Source organism: Anneissia japonica, unplaced genomic scaffold (genome assembly GCF_011630105.1).
Source record: "Anneissia japonica isolate Jap-2015-1 unplaced genomic scaffold, ASM1163010v1 scaffold172582_len1462937_cov174, whole genome shotgun sequence".
NCBI lineage: Eukaryota > Metazoa > Echinodermata > Crinoidea > Comatulida > Comatulidae > Anneissia > Anneissia japonica.
Window position 1 is genome coordinate 463,852 of NW_022725666.1, and position 25,855 is coordinate 489,706.

General features: G+C 35.0%; 1 protein-coding gene across 1 annotated transcript; it reads left to right on the forward strand.

Annotated features, from left to right (window-relative positions):
- Positions 1–23,196: 23,196 nt before the first annotated feature.
- LOC117112834 (neuromedin-U receptor 2-like) lies at positions 23,197–25,068 on the forward strand. Its single transcript, XM_033256019.1, has one exon. The coding sequence runs from the start codon at positions 23,226–23,228 to the stop codon at positions 24,336–24,338; it is 1,113 nt and encodes a 370-aa protein (XP_033111910.1). The 5' UTR covers positions 23,197–23,225; the 3' UTR covers positions 24,339–25,068.
- Positions 25,069–25,855: the final 787 nt, after the last annotated feature.

Here is a 25,855-nt window from a genome sequence, read left to right on the forward strand (position 1 = left end):
TACGCGTAAGCTTAATTATACATTAATACACCACGCTTAGGGAACTCAAAGATGTCCGCTCTAATAGAACACACATCTTCACAATTACTTTTTTCACGTGGCTTAAGCTAGACTAATACCTTTACCTTTTGCATTGTTTTGAAATATTCATAACATTCATGGTTCGATAGATTTGTTTTGTTTGCTTTATACGTAGGGCTATTGAGCGGTAACACAATGTGCGTTGGTAACGCGTTGCTACTTGATTTTCTCTCATCAATACGGACCCTGGAGATTTGGATGAATTGAAATGGACATTCAGAAGGCAGCGGCCGTAATTCTTCTATCACGTGATCAACTTACAAAATTGCATTAGTTCATTATACTCATAAAAATACATATGGCAGAATCAATGACGCAAAGTGTCCTTAACTTGTGAATTGGAATAAAATTCGATTAAATTAATAAATTAATGTGTTTTATATTTTAGAATAAAATATCAGCTTTTTAGAATGCGAAATAGGCATATCAAACTTTCAATATGGAATAATTATAATAAGGCAATGTAAATATATTATATAGACCAAATAAATTGATACGATATAGGCCTATAAATACTATATATAGGCCTATATATGTAATGTATATATACATATATATACACATATATACATATATATATGAATATATATATAATACAAAAATAATGTAATTACATAATGATAATAATAATAATAATAATAATAATAATAATAATAATTATAATAATAATAATAATTGTGAACATAATATAGCGCATGATGTAAATACCTCTATGGCCTTTAAAGCCGGAACTGAGAACAATTACTTAAAGATTCACTTAATAAAAAATAAGTGAAACGCAACAATATAAATACATATTATTAACTTGATTTATATTCATTTGAATAGTACAGTAATTTTAAGTTTCTTTCATTCCTATTTCCGGTTTATCTTTTCCTCACTTCCCTATAAATACTTTCTTTACCTTTTCTTTATTCCCTTTATTTTCCTTTTTCTATTTCTTTAAATTTCTTTCCCTGGGGCAAATGCAGGGGGTGCAGAGGGTGCGACCGCACTCCCCAAAAAATGTATTAAAAAAAATAATTGTTGTAATGTATTGTTGATATGAATTATTGGTAAGATTTTTAAGGTACATGAGAGTGCAATTTCCGGGCACCCAGAGGTCCATATTCTCAAAATGAGGGCTGAGGTAGTGAACTCCCACGCACCCATCGTGCATATCATGGGGAAGGGATAAACGTCTAGGGGTGGCGCCAGGATTTTCCCCAACCATGGTGGGGCTGAGGTGGTTTTGGACTCACGGCTTTGAAGTAGGTAACTTAAATACATCAAAGAGAATGTTTTTAAGTTTTATGTGTACATTAATTAGATCTTTGTGGTTGCCGAAAAGCGCTGATAATTTTGACTATAATGGTGATATGATGATGAATTTTACTATATAAAAGTGTCATTTCCGGCCATCTACAGGTACCATTTCCTTAAATTTGTGCACGCACCCCCTACCGCCAAATCCTGCATCCGCCCCAGTTTCCATTTCTTTCCTTTCTTTTCCTTTCTAATACATTTTCCTTTCTTGTTCCTTCCTTTCCTTTTATTGCCATTCATTTTCCTTTTATTTTCTTTTTACAATTTCTTTTCTTTCCTATATACAATCGAGTGTCCTTAACCCCATGATATTGGTTAACTAGCCCCTCCTCAAACATAGAGATTCGCTGATACTGAACAGATAAAAGAACAGCTTAAAAGATGAAATGAGAAATCAATGATGCGTGGGAAGCGAGATTAAAATTATATTTACAACATATTGAAATGGAGAGATGCGAAGCAAATAAAGATAAATGCGAAGACCTGGGACTTAAGTAATTAATGCGCGTGACCCCCGGGTAATACGCGCTTAGCTCTACAATTATAATTGTTTCATACACGTTAATAAGTACAGTATCTCAGGGAATTGAAATGCGCGAATCATGGCCAACAAAGAGAATGTTATACTTAAGAACTTTTAAATGTTAAACTTAAATTACAAAATTCAATTTTATTAATGATCTCTGCTAAAATAAAATAAAACAATAAATTCAATATTTTGTATATTTTTGTGAGATATATTCTTTCAATTGAAAATTATAATGAGAAAATATTTTCCTTGCTTTTTATCAACAAGTAGTTACCTAAAACTCTTGCTAAATCAGTTGTATCAAACCTTATATTGCAATTGGTTGGTAGTCAATTAACTATATGCCTATATACAGTACATATCTCCCTCTAATTGAAGACCCCCTCAAATTAAAGACCACCTTAGACCACGTTTCTGTGGTCCCAACTTATCAAATGTCTTTTATTTTTATTATTCTAATTAGAGACCAAAGCTGCTAAAGACCACGAAAATCCAGGTCCCAAAAGTGGTCTTTAATTGGAGGGAGATCTGTATAAGCATTAACCAATGAAAGAGCAACAGGATGTCTCGTAAATTATTTGTATCTAAATCAACAGAAGTATTGTTACAGAGCGTCTGCATTACAGATAATTAAAATTAATGCTTTGTCTAATCCCCTGAGTGTCCTCACGGTTAAAAATATACAGATGTTCCGAGTATTATTTGTATGCAAATTAGTGCCACCATTATCGAACAATCTGGTAATTTAACAATTATCTCATACAATATTGCAAATTGAAAAAATAGGCTTTAGATATGTTGTATTGTATTCAAGTGGTTTTTTTAAATACAAAAATTCCACTATATTCATGGCAGGTAAAAACAAATCAAAAGTCTTCTTCACAGATTGCAAAATAAAGATTATCTAATCTCAGATCCGTTGCATATCATTTTTAATAAAATAGTCGAAGCCAAACTCTTTCCTATTTAGCTACTTCTGCCTCCTCTACTTGATCACTATGCCCATGAGTTAAAACGGGGAGATTTTAAGCAGTACTACACTGGCTCGTCACTCCTCTTTATCACTGCTCGTCCCTTTCCTTGATCGTAAGATTTCAGTTTTTAGTAATAATTTCCAAAGCGCCAAACGTGCAGTAGAGCTGCAGGAAGAAATGAGATTAGAATTGACGTTATAATTGGAAGTGTGTGATCAGAATACATGATGCAGACATTTTCATTATTATTCTCTACCACATAATGCCATCAAGCTTTTTGAATACCTGGAAACTTCGAGGAAAAAAAAAAACTACTAAACTTCTCTACATGTTCAGAGAAATATAGGCCTACCACTGCGTAAAAGATAAAGCGGGGGATATTATAAAAAGCCGAACGGGAGCCCGAGGTTTCACAAGGGGGTAACTGGGTCCCCCAAGTCTATGCCTTAGTTGCTGCTCAAAAATATTAGGGAAGGATCAATCAACAATCTACTATTACTTGATTCTTTTCCTATCGCTCGTATCATGTTTGTATACAGATGTAAAAATTCGAAATAGAATATGAATAAATGAAATGTGACCCTGTTAGCGAGTTGCTCTTTCTAATTATAAGATGCAAATTTCCCTTTTCTGTATTTTTTTTATATCTAATTACATCAAGTTATTAAGTTTCATATTCATAGAATGATAGAAGGCCTACGTCGGTAAAGAAATACCCAAGTGGGCCTTGACGCCATCTGAGATACTTTAGCCCTACTTCTGATTTATCAAGATAAACGAAAGCTCCTTCTGACGTGGCTTATAGATATTTCTTTAAAGCAGCCCATACTCCGGTAACGCCTGTATTTTAATACTGCCTTGCCAAAATCCAGCATTTTAAATTAATCACAAATATATAGCTTACGGAATAACATCGAGTTGAATATTCACTGTTGCTAGTGTGTCTGAAATTAATTGATATCAGTCACCGATGCAAATAATTACGCAGGGATTGTTTACAATAAATAAAATGTCGTGCCTTAGAAAGTGGTGTGTGATGGAATAGGGTTCAAAATTCTGAATCTCAATACCCAGCTAAAAATTGGAGCGGTTTGGCGCAGTGGTTGCGGTTCTGCTTAAGCCTTCTCAACCTTGAGGTCAGAGTTCACTGTGCATTTCGATTGTGTCCTTAGGCAAGGCACTTTACCTACGGTCGTCTCTCTCCACCCAGTAGTACAAGTATACCTGATAGGTTCAAACACAAAATGTGCTGATTACAGTTGCAACATTATGAAATTCTCCCCAGAGAGCTGAGTATGTGTTCCATATGTGTTTGATCCAAAGACCGGTGTAATAATTTTAAGCGCATAGAGAGGTCTCTACAATATCTGCTATAAAAGAGGACCATTGTTATATTATTAAAACGTGTATTTTGTATATACACAAATTCCTAACTAAATGTTGATAACTTCGCTTTTTTAAACCAACAAATTCGGGTTTTTGTTTTGCTTTGTTTTTGTTTTGTTTTGTTTTGTTTTTGTTTTGTTTTGTTTTGTTTTTTTGACAAGTTCATCAGATCTAACTGTTTTGCTTATCCTCGACAACCACTTAAAAGTATTTTTTTGGTATTTCTTTAAGATTTACAATTAAATAAATAAAATAGAACGTTCGCAAACTTATAATAACTTCATATGTTAAAAGATAGGCCCAATGAGCTAATTAGTCCATTTTTAGCCCATTATTATAAGAAACAACGTTCTTACTTTTTGGCTGCATCACAGTGTGTACGTAGCCTACATCATTGACGCGTTTGCAGAAGAGAGACGCTGACACTTGATACACAGTTACGTGCGAATGCTTACAAAAATCGGGGAAATGTTCTAAGCACATTTTTATATACATGTTGTGTTGAAAATTTACGCATTGGAAATGGTTTGTTATGTCGCGTAATAAATTAAACAAACTACGGAAGTTATATTGCAGTGCTGACGAAGTTAATTTCCCTTACAACAGTACAAACATTGCCGTTAGCCACACTAGAAGCTGTAGTAATTTTTTTTCTATCAAGGACAACTTTAACATCTGATCCTTAATTTGATACCAAATCACTTCGTCGAACTTCAAAAATAGCATTCGTTTTCTTTAGGCAGTGACGTTTTCTTCTCGCATGCATTAAGACTCTCATCATGTATTGATGATTCATTATATATTTATTTGTTTAGTTTTCAATGTTTCAGAAATCTCTTTATCCACACAGTCTGTTTCTTTGCTTAAGTTGCCTGGGTTTTTTTTTTTTCTCTCAAAGCATCTTCAGTTATATCGGTTCAGTTCTATCTTAAATACTTGGTAAGTTACGCTGAAGCTGAATGTTTGGTAAAAAGGTAATAATATTCATGCGTCTTGCCCTGAAGATCACAGTTCAAACCCGACTACTGCTCGGCTCCACAGCCCTCAATTGAGAATGGATGAGGGGCAATGTATCTGTTCAAAATGACGTTACCGGTGCTGAGCTGTGGCTACCGTGATGTTTATCTATTTCTTTAAAAGATAAAGTCAAAGGCCGAAACCTGAAACTCTTGGCTTACAGGCGTGTTGCGTTGAGTTGAGAGTTGAGTAAGGGCCAACCAATTTTCAATTAGAATTAGGACAAAGAGAAAAAATTGATTTGATATTTTAAGTATCAATCTAGGATATCAATTTGTTCTAGTTCCTGTCATATCATAGGAGGTCTAATATCAACATTACGTTAACGCAGATTGATTTGAATGCCTAATTTCACAGTCTCATCGCCGAATAGATGCTAAATTACTACTCAAGTATCGCTGAAATTTGCCATCACCTTGTCTGTTGAACATGGTCTAACTGTCTAAATTCAATCCTCACCTTTTTATCGATCTATGTAATTCTCAAACCAATCTAGTCAGTCTCATACCGCGACGTTCAAACACTGAGGATTTGAACCCTGTTATCAATGATATTCCCAGATTGGCACACATAAAAATAATAATAATAATAATAATAATAATAATAATAATAATAATAATAATAATAATAAAATTAATAATAATAATAAATGCATTTATATTGCAACGTATAAAAAAACATTTGCTCATAGGCGCATTACAATACAGAAAATCACCAATTCAAGTAGATACAGTTTAAAAAGTTGCACATTAAAAACCATACTTCAAGAAAAAACAACATAAATCTAGCCATATTAAAAATGTAAGTTTTAAGACACGCTTAAAACTGTTAACGCATTATTTAGATTTTTTTTGAAGAAGTATCATTATTATCAACATTATCATTATTAATATCACTGTGATTATGCTGTTGTTGTTGTTGCCGTCGTCGTTGCTTTCGTCGTCACATTCATTAAAAAAATTAAAGAGCGTTCCGAAAAAATCCCACTAAGGACTATAAACGATTTTTTAGATCAGCAGTAAAACTTCACATTTACTTAAAAAGAACGGGGAGAAGCAAGCAAAAGTGGAAACATCACAACAACGTAAACGTATGTAAACTTAGTATTCGTATACTTGGATATTAAAAACACGTTCTGCTGGTTGTTTATTAAGTTTGGTTGACAATGCGGAAAGTTGGGTGTAGAATGTCGATATTTGAAAATTTAACTGGTATCCCCATACCACTAAATAGCTTGCAAACATAACCAGTACGACCCCAAGATATACGGAAGATATTAAGCACCAAAATGCCCCTTACACACCCGCTCCCGCTAATGACGGAATCAGCAGTAATACGTAAGCTATGGACGGAAGATATTAAGCACCAAAATACCCATTACACATCCGCTCCCACTAGTGACGGAATCACGCAGTAATATCTAAGCTGTCGTCCAAGCACTAATTCCCGGCCACAACATTTTTATAAACGTAGTGGAAAAACTCCCAAAGTTGGACCTCATCACCCTTACATTAACCTACAAAGATGGCTGCACAACCCCATAAAATTCCACAATCATCTGCCTAAAATCAACATTGGGGACAGGAATGGCGCCAGGATTTGCTCGACGACGGGGAGGGGGGGGGTGATGTCCCCGACGAGAGAAAAGTGCGCGTTGTCGAGCGCCGCTCAAACTCTCGAAGCGTTTAAGGGGGCGAAGTCTCACCAAAAAATATGACAATGTAGGTTTTCAAATGCTTATTTAATCAACTTTAGAGTTTACTAATATGTAGAAAATACATAGGATTATAGATGTGTTTTTCTCCTCGACAAATTGTTTTTTTTTTCTCCCCAACGCCAACCCCCCCCCCCCCCCCCCCTTTTTTTTTTTCCTCCTCCTCCATTAAGGGGGCGAAGTCTCACCAAAAAATATGACAATGTAGGTTTTCAAATGCTTATTTAATCAACTTTAGAGTTTACTAATATGTAGAAAATACATAGGATTATAGATGTGTTTTTCTCCTCGACAAATTGTTTTTTTTTCCTCCCCAACGCCAACCCTCCCTCCCCCCCACCTTTATGTTTCTCCCTACACTGGCACTACCCCTGAGTGGGGATAATATTTCATCAGATCTTCGTAGATCACTAGTCAAATTTCTAAATTCCAATTAACATGATAGATTTTGAAACACAAAAAAACATCAAAATGTATCAATGGATACTTTGAGGCCATCGTGCACAGACAACAGGGGGAAAGAACCTTACATAAGCTAATAATAATAATAATAATCTTTTTCTACCTAGGCTACCTGAAGCTTTTGGGTCAGTGGAGCATGAACTTTGAAACGCAATAATATTCCACCTGTGTTGTGTAAGTTCGTTGAAAGATTATATGAGAGACTTAATAATAATATCTCTACTTTGGGGAATAATAATATCTCCACTTTGGGGAATTTACCAACTTTTGTATTCGCTGTAGTGTCTATCAGAATGATCCCTTATCGGCAATCATATTTTTTATGATCTTTAATCCAATTATTGATTTCTTAGAATCTAATAAGGACACTCTTAGGTATCATCTTAAATGGAACCAAGTATAACTGTTCCATTTACAGACGACTTCTGTTTAATAACAAATAAATAAAAGAAATTTGATAGTGACCTATGAGTTTAATCTAAAACAACTCAAATATAAGTTTATGATAAGGGTTCAGGTCAACTCGGCCACAAGTCAACTCGGCCACAAATCAACTCGGCTACAAAAGTTCGGCTACAGCCGACTCGGCCACAAGCCAACTCGGCCACATGATAAATCACTGTCAGTTTGTGGGTGGAAACTCGATAATTTATACTTGCTCGTTAAGGTGCTTGCACTTAAACAAATGGGATCATACCTGGAAATCTATGTGTTTAGTCTATTCTAAATACCCCTTAGTTGCGCTACAGGGCATTCATTGACTTCCTTCCAACACTCTTTAATTTACGAAAGTGGATAAAGGGGTCGTCGAATCTCTGTCAACTAATATGTGGAGGACATAAAGAAACATTGCAACACGTGCTAAATTCATGTCAAAACGCTTAAGAGAAAGTAAGATATATGACTGCGTTATTCTTGTAGCAATTAAACCTATTAAAGAAAACAAGAAAACAGAAACGTTGAAATCTTTAATGCAGAATTGTCAAAAATGTTGTAACCGTTTTACACGATTATGTTTTCAACAGATATTTCTATTATGTTACACTTTTATTTTCGAAAATTAATACCGCTACTTATAATACCGGTATATTATAATATATGGCCTAGGTAGTAAGGTAGGTAGAGTTTTATCGCTAAGGAAGAGCACAGGAGTGCTCGAAATATTCGAATTTTTAACATTTTTATATAGTTATCATTTTATACGTTTCTTCTTTGCATAAACGTACTTTTTGTATATTATATATAGATATATACATAGATAATTTACAATCGTATCAACAAGAGATAGACATATACGGGATTGTACACCAGACAATCTACGGAAAGATCTGTCAACTTCGAAGATAGTTACAGCTACTAATCTTCAGAAATCTCAGATTGGAATACATGTTCAGACTTGTAGAAGCTACCGTAGGGTTTTCAATCTTGTTTATACAGGGGCGCAGCCAGAGGGGTCAATGGTCCTATTTTAAAATAGACCTTCATCGGAGGTTCATAATTATCATAAAATCATTATCCTTTGTTGGTGGAACCAGGGAAGAGTGAAATTTCATACCAAATTTATTTTCTTGTTTACAAATTGCGTTCAGGCTTTTTTTTTTGTAGAAATTAACTTGGTGAAACCTCTCAAGTCTAACTTTTAACACAGCTTAGTTGCTCACTGAGCTCGCAAGGCTTGACCCCCCTCCCCCACCCACCGTCCGCACCCTTAAATTTTACTCTGGCTTCCCTTGTTATAAGGTAGACCTATGTATGCACGGTCTATAGTAACACATCTAGCGAAACCATACATACCGTATGCTCGATTAAGCGCCGCGGCGCTTATAACATTTTTGAAGGCTTCAGTACGGCGCTTATTCGAGAGAGGCGTTTATTCGAGAGCAGCGCTTATACAAAATGTCCTTTCCCTTATTTACATAGTTCACGTAGTTCAGTAGGCCTGTCATAGCTCCTACGTTTATAGAGAAATGCTTGCGTTTTCATTGTGTTATTTATTCATTATAACACTGTATACATTGTATTTAAAACCCTATTTCTAATAGTTAATAAGAAGTGTTTCATTACACACGGAGTAATACAGACTGTCAATTAAGCGCCGCGGCGCTTATTCGAGAGGACGCTTAGCTTTAAAAAATCAGGCTTGGTGCGGCGCTTATTCGAGAGCGGCGCTTATTCGAGCATTTACTGTACTAAGCTTTTTTCATTGGTACTACGTTCCACAGCAGATTCATCTCTATCATGGAGACCTTGGATTAACAAGCCTGTGACTTTCACTTCAATTCAATTCAATTTATTGGAACCACTTTAGAGACAGTGGAACACGAGTTCTCGGTGCATCCAAATTAACAAAAATTGAAGCATCAGAAATAAATAAAAGTACAAATATAAAATTAAAGTGTAATGTATTTTGTTTATGTGGATGCATCGAATTCGGTCATCCAAATGAACAAAGAACAGCACAAATTTACAAATACAAATAATATAAAACTAGTTGGTAAAAATTCATTGGTTTAACATAAAATCCTAACAATTTTAAAACCAAGTTTTAAATACATGAAACTACAAGTATAAAATTATAGTGTACTGTATTCTGTTATGATGGATGCATCGAATATTCGATGCATCCAAATAAACAAAGCACAACACAAATTTACAAATACAAGTATAAAACTAAATAACAAGCTGTTAAAATTTCATTTTTTTAGCATAAAATTATAACAGTTTTAAAACCAGGTTTTGAATACTTAAAGATACAAGTATAGAATTAGAGTGTATTGTATTTTGTTATACTGATGCATCGAATATTCGGTGCATCCAAATGAACAAAGCACAGCACAAATTTACAAATACGAATATAAAATGAAATACAAAGTTGGTAAAATTTCATTGGTTTAAAATAAAATCATAATTTAAAAACCAGATAAAACCAGTGTCTGCTCCCTGGTGCACACGGCCTCGGTAACTGGTTGACTGTCAGGGAAGCTGTTCACACCAAAAGAGCAAGCACAGTGGTTCTACCAAAGCAATAACACTTAAATTAATATTAGTAAACAAAGTCAAACAATGGCGTTATTCGACTGGTCGTTCTTCGTTAAACCACGCCAACCTGCGTAGTGGTTAAAATCCTACTTAACGAAGACGACCAGTCGAATAGAAAACTGGTAAATACTCGACAAAACAAAATGGCTGCATAGTTACTGTGATACACGCTGCGTAATCAAGGCTGCTTCGGGTTGTGGCAGTATGGGTTTTTCGTAAAAAATGTTTTCATCCAGTTTTTAAATTCTGTTAGCCTACAATTATTTTTTGACTTCAATGTGGGTAAATATTATAATTTTTATTTTCTGAAATTTAATCTAAATTATATTAACGCAGATGTTGTTGCTAAACTGACCATTTGGCCGTATTGTTTTGGCCACGTGCATGACCTAACGCTGATTAACGCATTCTGGTTATGTTAATTTTCGTTATCAACGAAGTCTATTTTACGAACCAGTCGAATGAAAATAATACTCAACGAAAATTCGTACTCAACGAAATGAACCAGTCGAATAAGCCCAATTAAACATGATAAGAAGGGTTAATTAAGATTTGTGCTGGTCTTGTCCATGCATCTTTAAATATGTTTTACAAAATATATGGAAAATCATGTCAGTATATCTCCAAGTCTTGTAAGAGAGGAATTAATTTTTGTAGATGATAATGAACAAAGCGATGGTAATTCGAGTGCATTAGCAACCAAAGCCGTTGCTCTTATCCGCGAATTAAATAACCCTTGACAGTTAAAAACCAATATCAGGTAATATAAATTAAGGACTAACAATGCATTCTCAGCGTTGAAAGCATTAGAGAGTATTAAGTGAAAATCATGCCTTTGGCTTAAAAATGGATAATGAACACTTATATACATTCCCGAGTCTTACTTCATACTAAACAAATTTTCACGTATATACAACCTCGACGTGAGGCTGACCTTTGGGGGATTTTTGTTTAACATAACAACATTAAAACCAATATTTTGAATAATGATTTGTCCTACGTTATACTGAATATTCAGTACCGGTACGTTCCCAAATACTTGCGAAATAAAATATCATAAAATGATTCGGGTGAGAATCGACCCCACGATCCCCGGATAACTAGCCTGGTGTCATAACACACTAGACCGAGAAGCATGCGCTTTGTGGCTAGTGTTGAATCCGATCCCTAAAAGCCCCGCGTCATATTAATTTCATAACGCAAAGCATCGTCGAATCAGTATAACCATTTGTAGAGGATTTAGTCCATCAAACTCGAAGATTTTGTATTAACATGCCCCCTGTATGTCCTTACATATTTAGATATATAATTTTGAAAATAAATGTTAGGCCTTTATAAAAGCAAAAAAAAAACAAAAAAACTACGCAGTCTCAAGAGTCGATTTTTGAACGCTTCCTCTAACGTATAATATGCTTAATTATAACACGCCTAATTAGATCATTGTTATTTTAATTGGTTAATTTAATATCATGTGCCGTTGGGTATTTGTATCATTTAGTACGACAATAATTCATTTTTTTTTTTTTTTTACGGAATCCGTTCCTGAAATATACAAATAATAGCATACCAAAAGCCCGAAAAAATCTAATCAGGGGAACTCGACTCCGGCACAGAACAGACAATGAAGCAATCAACTCATGAAAATATTCTTTCCGTTGTATTTATAACACTAATTATTTGTAAATTGACGTAGGCAAATCAAAAACTGTTTGCAAATAGGGGAGTAAAAAAAATAATAATAGAGCATCCACAGCTTCTGTTTGCGTCATTTCTCACTTTTGCGTTTAAGGCGTCTGTTATTACGAACATAACTTCAAGCTGTGACGACTGACGCTGGGATCAGTTAAAAGACATCCGTCAACGGAAAAAGTTGAACCACGCGATCGATCAAAAGACACGTCAATTAAACTCCTTTAACCACATTTCTTTAAAAATGAATGATGTTTCAACACAAAACTCAATCAATGTCCATGCGTAATTTAACGTTGGTATCACTGAACCAGGCTATCTATAAGAACGTACGTGACTTGGCTATTAAGAAGGCAACCGTTCTGTAAGTAAATTCCCCTAGCTATTTAGACCTCTAAGAGAAACCCTAGATTACACTATTAAGATCCATTATGTTTTTTAATTTATCAGTGGCAGATCCACGAGGAAGCAAAAAGGACGCTCGCACCCCGGCTGCATATAGACTATCCCTAACCTAGCGTGGAATTATTTAGGTAAGATATTAAAATAGCTAAAACTCCGAACTTCCATGAGGCTACGCTTGCTGAACCCCCACTGTTGAGAAGGACGCAACCCTCTCAATCAGACTACCTTGACATGATTTGCGCTTCTTTGAGAAACATCATGAGTCCAGTCGAAATTATAACGTCGGTTAAAAATGTAAACATAAACTCGATGTAATTTATTTCGTTACGTTATTTATTTGAGCAAAATTCAAAATAATTACAAAGAGAAAGTAGGTCGGAAGAAGCTTAAGCAAAATAAATCACTATCAGTATTCCTAATTCAGCCGCTGACTGTGAAATATGTAGCGCGTGGCGGCATCATCTATAACCGCTTGGATTTTATAGACGCGTTTGTTGGCATATTTGTGACGCGAACACAAGAATCGTAACGCATACTCATGGTATTTACTCATTGTGAACCACTTCTCTAAGAAACAGGCCTCTGCCATTACAGCTGGATCACCAGCCGCAAACTAGCACGTGCACAGGCCCAGCACAACAATCGTAGTAAAAAAAAATGAAATAAATTATTTTAGCACTTTTGCAGTGATACAAGAAGTGAGTTATCCCAAAACTTAAAAAAAAACGTTTCAAACGCATGAACATGAAGCTTGACACACAAACGCAAGCCATTTCTGTTTCACTGATGTTTCATTCATTCTACTAGGCCTATATTGCAAAAAAATGAGTTGACTAAGGCTCACGTCACGATTCTAGCCCCGAAGCTAAAAAGATGTATTTTTCAATTTATTTTTCCGACAAACAAATCCAGTTCTCAATTATTAGCTTTGTGAATGAGAGTAAAGAATTATTGATAATTTTTTCAGATAAATGTCTTTGCTTTTACTGAAAAGATGTGGGTATATTTCAATATTGATGAATACAGTTAGGTTCGCCCATGTTTCTAACCTCATTCGTAGGCCCCATGATCATGCAACAGACTAACCAGGGGCTCAGGTGGTGTTTTTTTGTTTTTTGTTTTTTTTTACTTTTTTTTTACGATAAGCTTAGGTCCTCCTTCGACACTGGTTCTTACATCGATATCTGTGTTTATAGTTTATAGCTTACCGTGTAGCTTGTAATTTCGTCCCAAGTCATGTCTACATGTTCAAGTCAATGGCTGTGTACATTCGTCCCTATTGTTGCTAGAACAACAGGGAAAAAAAACCCGATCAAGCACAAAAGTTAGGTTAATTGATCCACAGTTGTGTTATTTACAATGTTTTTTCTACGCACAAGTTTGGCTGAGGCAACAAACATTTTCCATAAGTTGCGTTTGCGTTAAGTCGAGCATCACTGCGTAGTACGGAGGTCGTACGACCGTCGGCCAAGGAATCCAATTCCGCTCCCTGTAAGCGTAAGACGACGTGACGCCGTCTGCTAATTGTCGGTGGAAGTCTGAACGATCCGTTGCGCGCGCGTCGTGGAGGTGCATTTCCCATGTAAGCGCGTCGGCCGACAACCGTCGGGCGCAGTGGGTGGCTGCCTGGCTTTTGTAAGTGTCTGATTTCAAGTTGTTCACATTAAAATAATAAGCAGATACTTGAACCGTTCTTATTTATTTTTTACCAAAACTCGTTTAAAATGCTTTAAAGACGTGTAAACCAAGCCTAAGAGTGTTGTTTTACCGTATTTAAACAACGTTTTTTTTTAGACGAGGGGTTTTTTTCGTACATTTTCTTCAATTCCAAGCGCCTCTTGTCACGTAATCACACATCATTTGGCCTACCTTGAAGTATAAATAGTATTGAAAACAACCGCTACGTACGCAATTACCATCCATATAAAATAATATAAAACCAGCAGGATGTCATGAAACATGGTTTGATTAAGTTCTTAGCATCCGTATCGATCTTCGGACATTGCAAGCTTTGTCTAGCGCACTTCGCCCAGCCGCAAGTGGCTTGACGCAAACAGGTTGTCTCATTCTCGGCCGGTCAGACATCATTTGCGCTTTCGTCCTGCGCGCGCGCTGGCTCTCGTGGCCCAAGAACAAGCTAGCATGGTCACACAAAAAAACAAATATCGTGGTGAATCTTGTACCAGAGTAGAATTCAATTCATCTTTATACTTATCTCTTTCATATGTACCATTTGTAAGAAACAGATTTAATTATATGAGAGGCGAAGATTCAAAATTTAATAAGCCTAGGCCTCTATATATCATTTTATTGTTGGGTTGGTGTTTTTTTTTTTTTGGTTTTTGTAATAATTATGCTCTTCGTCGTATTATTGCTTTGGTTCTTGGTAAGCAAGCACTCTCGTGAATAATTATACCAATAATGTACTTTTAATATATATTTTAAAGGGGCACCAATTCTACTAGAGAATCGAAGGCTACTCTACTGTCGATGCCTTAGAAATTTAAGATTGGATTGGATAAAACAGTAGACGGTTAGATAACTCAGACAGCGTCGTACGGCGTAGCCCAACGCGATTTGTTGTCGCGCCGAATCTGTGTGAGATAAAACGCAGGCACGATGGTTGTGTCGGAGGCTGTCTGAGTTGTCTGAGTTCGCCTTAAGACCGCGACGCGTCGTTATGGTAGATTGCGTTGTCCAATGACGAGCCGCTCACATGACCACCGCCGGGCTTGCGTTTACGCAAAGTCGGGACGAGTTCTTCGGCTAACTCGTGAGTTTTAAGATTTAGTTTTCTGCTATATATAAGATTCTCAAGAAAGCTTATCTTGGATGTAAGCAACTTATCAATGCGGGGTTCTATGAAATTGATTTAAAGTACTAGCTGGCATTAGCGTTACGTGATTTGGTAATATATCAATTATCAATATCATCTAATGCCTTCTTTGAAGAATGGGCTAGGCCTTTTACATGAAATTGTGATTTAGAAAAATCGAAGGACACAAAGAGTTATTATAATCAGCCTTGCTGCAGATTGATTTGTATGTTCATTCGTCTTGCGTTGATCCATGTAATGATTTTAACATTGTTTACCACATTCGTAATAACATCCAGGTCTGACCAGATTTAACGTATAAAAGATAGAAACCTATGTCGGCAAAAATCAAAGTCACATTTGGTTAAGGTAAAAGCAGTGAATGATTCATTGCTACGGAGTCATTACACTCCAGCAAGCAAAGATTCATTATGTAAGCGTTATTATATTGATAGGCGAACTGAATTCGAAGCTATATTTTAAATCCACGTAGGATCACAGCCGAATGAAGGCATCGAAGCGATCATCTCAGTAATCCGGAATACTGAAATAATTCACTGAGTTACAGAGATTTTTCAATGGATAGGGAGAATGTTCTATGAATACTAATATCTTTGATTTACGTCTTTTTACCCTGACTTCTAGGCCATCTGAAAAATAATGCCAGTAAGAAAAAAAAATCAATGAACACCTCAACAATGGAACAAACTATTGAATAATAAGGGTATTTCTTTAAGGCATGGAAGCTATCACTCACCTATTTACCTTAATTTAATTTAATACAACTTAAATTACTGATTTATAAAGCTGTATTTATTCATCAATTACTGTACTACTGTATATGATGCTTAAATACAACTTAATAAATCAGTTAGGTTGTATTTAATTAATTATAATTAATTAATTACTTAATGATACTTAAAATGATACACTACAACCTAAGAAGATCTGTTAAGGTGTGCGTCGGGGGCAATCGCGTAGTAGAATATTAAACATGTTTAATATTTCTCACGACGACTTAAGACTGTCCCCGACGATAAATCGGGTCGGGCTGCGTCGGGCTGCGTCGGCCGACGCTGTCGGAGTTGGCCTTAAGCAAAAAAATCCAAGCCTAGCATTGAGTTAGACACTGTGTTTGATCCACAGACAGACAACCTCTTTTCTATATAGAATAAATGAATATTTTCAGTTCACTATATTTTAAAAGATTATAATAATTATTTACTGAAATGTTTAGTTAGTAAGTAAGTTTCTGGTTAGTATTTTTTGAAGTGTGATTTACCAAGAATAACCCATGACGATTCAGACATTTTCAGAGCGCCTTTCTCTGGAGGCAATTAAAGGGTGGAGGTGGACCATAACATCCACGCATATGCGAGAGTGGAAATTCAGTTGCTCCCAATCGGAGCCCAGTGGTCCAGTCGCCTGCTGCACAGCAGACGGCCTCGGGTTCGAATATCCCCCAGTTGGGACAGCTTTTCTCACACTCATGGATTGCTCTTCTTTAAAATGTATTTTATTGAGTGTGGATAGTTGGATTTGAATTGGATTTCCATTGCTGTCGATACGCATGACAACTCTTGTCAAGCAATTGGACTAGGCCTATGTTTAGTTTACTTTGATTATGTTTACTTTAACATGAACGTTGTTTACAAGTGTATTAATGTTTTGATGAACCTATCAACTGCGCCTTTTGGCTGTTGTTGCAAATGTTCAGTCCACAGCATCAAATTTTATGTGAATAAAAAAATGTGATGTGCCATTATGTGAGTATGATGATGTCATATTACACCCAAATATGGGCATATCACATTTTTTTTATCACATAAAATTTCATTGTGTGACCAGGGTTAAGGTCCCACAAAGACGCCAGTGTAAAAGTGCGTAAACACGTGCGTTTGTGTGACAACACGTGTTTGTGGGACGTGCGCGTGATTTGCTCTTGTTCTGATTGGTCAGTTGTTAAATTTAATTCGCACTCTGGAGAGGTCTACTTTGTATGATATGTTTTTAAAGCATAGGTTACGAATAATTTGACTTATGTACTGGCGCGCATGCTTTGTTAAGCTTTGTTCAGACTGCGTTGGCGTTGACAGTCAACTTGATTCCATGAGACTGCGACGCGACGACGCGTCGCACGATTGATCGTACTGAACACTGCGTCGGCGTTTGCAGCCAACGCGATTTCATGAGACTGACGCGACGACGCGACGACGCGTCGCATGACAAATCATTTTCATTCAAAAGACTGCATCGACGGTCAGCGGACTGCCGTTGCTTCACGTAAGTGCTCACACAGTGCGATTTCCATTCTCTAAACTTTTCTCCAACCAAATCCATGATAGTTATACGCATGCTTCGCGGTTGGCTTGGTTACTAACAAAATTGCTTTGTTTGAAGGATTTTATTTGCAATTAAAGAAGCAACTATGAAGGAGGTTTCGGCCTGTTGTCACCCTAGTTTGATTAGCCTGATAATTGAAGTAGAAAGGTACACGAAGCACTCTAAGACCATACTGAAACTGTCAAATACACATGATATTTAACTGAGCAATTTCACTAATTACAATACTTGGTCTTGTCAAATGCCACATGTACTATCACTAATTTTCTAATCACTGACTAGGTTTATGTGTGACGTAACTGTATTGTGTTTTCAAATATGAAATGAGAATCAAAATAATAATCAAAAGGATTGACGTCATTATTCCATCTTCTCATCGCACTGAAAACGTACGCTACTTGTAGGTGTACCGTACTTGCTAGAACTAGTGGAGGTACGGTAATGATATATAAATATATGTATGTATATATATATATATATATATAAACTCAATACCATATAGGCAAGTCCTACTGGATTTTATTATCAAAACTCGGTATAAAACAGACATGTTTCGGCAAATCCTTCGCCATCTTCAGTGAAACGATTGCTAACATGCAATCTACTTTCACAGAAAAGCATATTCCAATATCCGTTATTTTAAGTTGCGTTACACTGGCCAATTTTCTAAAGTTATTTCACATAAGATAAATGCATTAACGAAACAGTTTTTCTGTGAAAGCAGATTGCATGTTAGCATGTAAGGTATGATGCTTGCTTTGATAGCAAGAGTTTGCAGGTTCGAATCCCGCAAGACACATTTTTGTATGAAAAAAAAAGGAAATTTTCGTTAATGAGCTTGATACGACTTGTTCCTATTCGAGCACTGTTATTATCATTTACCTATTTTTCGTTTTTTTAATAACGTTTCGCGCCAATAAACAGCCACCGACAAACAGCAGAGGGATTCACGTCGACTGACAGTCGTACGACCGTCAGTCGTACGACCGTCAGTCGTACGACCATCGTACGACGTAATGCGTGCTGGGCTCTAGGATCCTGATCATCTATAACTTATTTTACCTCTGTTAATGCTGAACGCAAGAGGCATTCGAATGATTCAAACCATTAAGACTAATGATACTAATGATACTAATTTGTCTCACTTGCTTGTCGATGAAACAGAATATATATTTAAGCAATGACAAACTTTCCGTTCATTCATTTTAGTTGAACAGCAATCAACTCGCCAATTATTTGACACAATAAATCAAAGGCATGCTTGAAAGGTTTAGTGAGTTGGTAGTTATTCATAAGAAACAAACCCCGATACTTACACAGATTAGGACCGTGTAATAAAGAATACAAGATTATATTATTAAGAGCAAATTAAGAACTCCTTACTAATATAGTGCAACGGGGGTTGTAATTACCGTTTAAAGTTTTGTAAAAAAACACCAAGGAGTTGTTATATTTTAATTGAATTGCTATACACCGTCGCTAAGTGTTTTTCGCTGCTATCATTGCGCACTGCGTAGCTGTCCCCGACGCAATCGGGAACGCTCTCTGATTCAACTACTGACCCGTTAACCATTAACTGACCAAATGAGACAGTGATAGCGTGTAGCGATTTTTTTTTTGAATGGAAACCAGACCTTAAGTTTTTGTTATGTCGCCAGAAATAGAATATTCCTCATTTCAACACGCAAGCATTAGAATGCATCCCGACCGTGACTCGGACAGAGAGACCTCCTGTCTTTAAAGCATCAGACGTCTTAAACAAGAAAATCACTGGGGCTTTTCTTTAGACCTAATACTCGATTACAGGCAACTGATTTTACAGCGTTTTCTACTGCATAATCGCGTAAAAAGCTATACAGTCATGCAGTTCTGAAAACACTTAATCGAAAATCAATATGCTTAGTTCGTGTTATTATTCCATTCGTTTTGCAGATGTATGGCGCTATAAAAATATTAATAGCATTAAAAGCATGCCGAAGCAAAGGCTTATAGCAGCTAATATTTTATATTTTAATATATTGATTATATAAAGAGGTAAACTCTCAACAATGTGTGTATATGACCGTATATTTATATATACATATATGATATAATTGCTAGTGACAATTTATTTTAAATAAATTAAGTATACTTGTTCGATGAACAGCCTTTGTCAAGGTTGTTAGTATAGAAAACGTCCACTTATCCTGTATCCTGTAACTTAAAACACTAATGTAAATATAAATATATATATATATATAAATATATATATATATAGGCCTATATATAATAAATTCAGATCAAATTCAAATTCAGTTGTCCAATTATTATTATTATTATTATTATTATTAATATTATTATTATTATTATTATTATTATTATTATTATTGGTGTCGTTGCTGAGGTTTTGTTGATGTCATTGTTGATATTGTAAATAGCAATCTATGCAAAAAAAATATCGTTGCCGTAGTAAGTAAAAGCATTAATAGTTTAATTACCCTATAATGTACAAAACAGGTCATTGAATACAATATACTATACATTAATAACCTAGAACGCATAAATATTTTATGAGTTTTCATCCAAAATTAAGTAACATTTTTCTACCTTTTCAAGGTTATCTAAACCAACAATCATTGTTGGGGTTTTTTTCAGAAATTTTATTATGCTCTTCTTCAGAGGTTCAATGTCAGTACGTTGGTACTTGGTAAGTAAGTTGTTGAACACGATTGAATAGGTATAAATTATACCAATAATGTAATCCTAATAATATTTTAAAGAAGCACGAAAACTAAAGCTTGGCGCATATATATTATGTCGGCGCCATCAGCAGGCGCATGGTATGAGATCACGACGCGTTATGGTAGATCGCATTCATTGACGATGCGCTCAGATCTCAGATGGCCGCCTGTGTGCTTGCACTTATTCTACCTATTATTTGGCCTACCGGTATAATTATTTAGGCCTACCTATTTATTATTATTATTAGGCCTAATAATTTATTATTAGAATTAATAATCCTATTATTATCATTTTTGAAATGAAAAATATATATATATACTGTAAATACTATAGTTTCTTGTCTCCGCGAAGTTAAAAAATAAAATCGTTGTATTATAACCGTTGCATTATAACAAAAACCCTCAGAGTTAATGCATGATAAAATGGGTTAATTTGTATAATATGTCGGTCTCCTAGTTGTTGAGAAAAATAACAAAATTAAATTTGAATTTAGACCTAATCGAACCGACCAGAAAATCGAATCAGTGTGTAAGAATAGTTGGCGTTCACCGCATCGGGAACGCGGTCCGGAATTTCGATTCGGATTTGATGATGTGAATACAGTAAAGGATTTTAATAACTGCATGTATAGTAAATGGGATTGCACGCTTGCTTGCTACTGTGCTATAGAACACAGACTAAAACCTCAACGCATATAAGGCCAAGTAAAACAAAAAAATAATTTCTCGTCTTAATATTTAAAGAAAATAAAAGGAGAATGAGAGCACTTTTTTTTTTTACTCCGAGATTGCAAAAATCCAAGATGGTCGATGGGAAACATACTACTTTCTCACTTTTATCAAGTAGACGCATTGAAAGCAAATAAAAGAAGCACTAGACATGATTCATACCATAATATGTATCCCCAACCACAAACGATCGAGAGAGAATTTTGCTGATGTGAGTTAGCCAGATTTTCGTACATTTCGTAAATTAAAATAAGTTTAAAAATATAAAATAAATAAATTGGTGGGGCTTAAAAAAACGGATGCGGAAAAGGACGAGAAACTAGTATTTTTTTTAATTTGGCCTTATAATTGGAGAATCTATAAAATTCTGACCATTATAATCACTTTCATTTTTTTTTTACAATGTAGTCGAGACAGTATAAAATGAATGGTAGTGTTATCATAGAAACGGTACCTACTCTTCGTTGTGTTTTAATGATTAATTTATGAAGAAATGTATTGTGTGGAGTTGTTCAGTAAATATGCCCTACTTTTAATTAGTTTAATAAAGGTGATTGAAAATACTGTACTTTTAAAGACGATAATAATTGTCTAAAAATACAGTATTCCTTAAAACAACGGAATAAAAAGCAGAAAGGGACATAAATGAGGAGGCAATAATTAAATATAAACATGATTAGCCTTAGTTGAGTAGATTATTGTCTTGAAATTCATGTTTTTAAATTATAAATACTGTATGACATGCATAACAAGAGAAATGATTTATAAGACGTCAAAAATATAATAGAGAATTATTATAATAATAATAATTATTATTATTAATATTATTATTACTGTTATTGCAATCATGATCATGTTGTAATTAACATCATCATTATCAATTACAATTATTATTATTATTATTATTATTATTATTATTATTATTATCATTATACGTGTGAATGTATTATTTTGCTATATAGTTATTATTTCTGTTTAGGCCTATTTATTTTTGAGCGAATCTTTACAAATGTATTTCGACATACAATACATTTTAAAAATGACAAATAGATTGTACTGAATACCGTATACTGAATACTGCATTATTGTTAATAATACAGGGTTCCCTCTAAATAAAGACCCTGAAATTTGAGACGACCTCCGATTAAAGACCACTTTCCTGTGGTCCCAAATAAACAAACGTCTTTTATCTTTATTGTTCTAATTAGAGATCAAAGCTGCTAAAGATCATGAGAACCTTGGTCCTAAACGTGGTTTTAATTATTGAAGAGAGACCTGCAGTATAATCATTACTATATTTATTGATGTTCAGTGATATAACTATTATTGCTATAGTCTATATTTACAGTGTATGTATTACTGTTGTTATTATTATTATCATTATGATAATAAATATTAGTATTGTTTTGATGAATAATAATGTTAATGAGTCATAATACAAATTAGTGTTAAAAATTCAAAAATCAAGATTCAAGAACGTCCATTGGGCCGTTTATTGATTCACATTGTTATCTTTTATTTTGTTTTCTCATAAGCGTTGTCCTTATGAAACATTAAATTGATTAATCTGTTGGTGAAATTCATGCCACCTGGCTTCAACGGCTTCGTCAGCCTCATCAGAACGGCTGATCAAGTAAACTTACCGCATCTTGTCCATGTCTTCTGCGGATAGCAGGAGAGCGAGTTGCCGACTTGAGAATCGTGACGTCACATGAACTATGCACCGTGAGTCTATAATAAGCTCGGACGTGAGTATCAGTGCCAGACCGTTCAAGTGCAGCACCGAGGATGAAACTTACTTCTCTCTGCAGATGTTTTTGTGAAACACCATAAACAGATAAGCGGGTGTAAAAATCCTAAGTATTAGAAATATCTGTCGTACGGTATCTGCTCCGTTCTACGTCGCTCGCTATGCTGACGTACGCCCATGCCAAGGATTAGTAGGAATTCGGTAGCAAGCATTTGCATTGGAAACGATTCGGTTCTTTAGGTGAGTTTTGCTAAACTAACAAGTACAATGGCGTATAATGAAGAGTGTTTTAATGTTACCGAAGAGGAACTGAGCGTTCTCGTGTATTCTAGTGCCGAGACCGTATTTCTGTCTGTTGTTTTTCCCACGCTTTTACTCGTTGGACTTGTCAGCAATTTAGCGTTCATATACGTGGTTATTCACGTTGCCTATATGCGAACAATCACTAACTATTATTTAGTATCATTAAGCGTGTCTGATATCTTATTCCTTTTATTTACTGTTGGTGACAAGGTATCTTGTTATTTGATGTCACCACATGCTAAAGTAGGGAGTTTGTACGGCAGGTTTGGCTGCGCCTTCTTTGCTTTCAGTTTTAATATGACGTATTTTGCATCGATCGGATTTGTCACATTAGTTTCAGTGGAACGTTATAGCGCCGTGTGTCGTCCGACGAAGGTCTTTAGCGGAAAGGTGACCGCTAAACAGCGCGCGCGAAACTATATTCTGATAAACATGGTGGTGTCCGTGTTACTAGCGTTAACGTTTGTACCAAGTAGTTTTACATATTTAGAATTATGCTTTTACTTGCCTAAAGGTGACAACGATATGGCTCTTACAGCTGGCATGTGTCACTCAGTTCATCAAAGCGTCAGTATTTATTCGTACTGTGTTCAAACTTGGCCATTTTTTGCGGCATTCATATTCAACGTCTTCCTTTACGCCAGAATATTGAGGGAGTTAAAGATCAGGGAACGAAACATCGAACGCAGTGACAGCGCGCTCGTTGACAGCACCAAACGACGGAACCAAATCACAATTATGTTGATTGTTAACGGAATATTATTCTTTGTGTTATTGGCGCCTTTTGAAATCATGTCTATTTTTTGGATGTTTGTGAGCATTTTAAAACCTGGCCAGATGAATGTTTCTCATGAACTGACAACTAGATTTATTGGTGATACAGCCCGTTCATTATCTTACTTGAATTCTGCCACAAATGTTCTTGTTTACACTGCACTTAGCCCCCGGTACACCAAGGCCTTCTCGGATACATATTGTTCACTGTGTCGCGGATGGAACTGTCCGTCGCGTGGAAGTTACCAGAGAGCCAGCGAAGAAATGAACACTAACGAAACACGGACAACGGCTAATTTGTAAACCGTAAACTTCGAGTGAACGTACGGATCGTATTCTAATACTTTCCAAATAACAAGCTAATAACAGGACACTGCATGATAAAATCCTGTTGTTGCATAAATTACAACTTTTAACGACAGAAAAACAGCTTTTAAGTAGAAAGTGAAAAATTTAAAGATGTTTTGTTCCATAGAAGATCACAAAAATAATCATAAAAAATCATTTTAATGAATTTGCTAATTTTGAAGTAATATAACATATGTATGTTATATTTTTAAAAATTATCAACTTGAACATAGAAATTAGTGTAATAATAAAATATTTACCCATAAATTTACAGCGAAAATTGATTAATAAAAGCATTTCCAGTCACATGGAAGTATATTAATTTTAGAATAATACCGTATACAAATCAGTGTACACATTGATTTAATTCAATAATAGATTGATAAACAGATTATTAATAGATTGTTTAATAGATTGATTAAATCAATAATAATTCAATAGGTTAATAATGTGTATGTTACTGCAACATGAGCAGGTAATTTTAAAATTATTTATTATGATTTTTATATAATTTTTTGGGGACATTACATCTTTAAAAAGGTAAGAATTTAAATGGTGCCTTGACGCCAGAAAAACATGTATTTGTCAGTTTCTTCTACTACCATTCGCTTCAAATTTATTCATTGCACTATTTTCTGTTTCTTGGTTTTTGCCAAGATGCCTTGATATCTTAATATATATATACACACACATACATTTAGGCCTATATATATATATAGGTATATATATATATATATATATATGTATAGGTATATATATATGTATATCTGTATATGTATATGTATATGCAGAAGTGAATTTGGCTTCTGTATTAAATGCTGTCTACATTTCCAAGGTACATCTGACAAATACCTGTGACTTACCCATATAAAGGTGGTGGATCTGGGGGTGGAATGGGTCCCGGTGACGGTTGATTTTATTTTGTAAATATAAGTATATACTATATATATAAAGATATATATATATATTTCATTCATTTGCATTCGCCACGAAGTCAAATTGGTATATTGGTTAAAATGCGTACGGTATTAACTCACCTTTCCAGTTAGAAAATCAATTTAATCTACACAGATATCGTAGGAGCGATCAATATAGTATTTTCATCTTCCGAATCATCTCAACTATATATACTTGCATTATGTATAGCATATTAATCAAAATACGACATTTTCAGAAATAATCTGAAGATATAAGAAAGAAAAGAGGACAAACACGTTAATTTGTTTGTATTTTATACTAATTGGAAAATTTTGATCATATCAGACACATGCCTATTTGATCAAAGATGTGATGTGCCATGATGAGGTAAAAAGGCGGGAATACATTATCATATTTGTCTATCAGACTTAACAGACAATACACCAGACTACTGTATCCACTTGTTGGAAAAACACTATAATTTGTTTGCCTTTTATGTGGAAAATTGTTGATCAGATTTGTTTCAGACTCATTTGTTCAAACATACATGGCTT

Excerpts from the sequence above, each read along its gene's own strand:
- LOC117112834 (XM_033256019.1), top strand. The coding sequence starts at position 23,226 with ATGGCGTATAATGAAGAGTGTTTTAATGTTACCGAAGAGGAACTGAGC.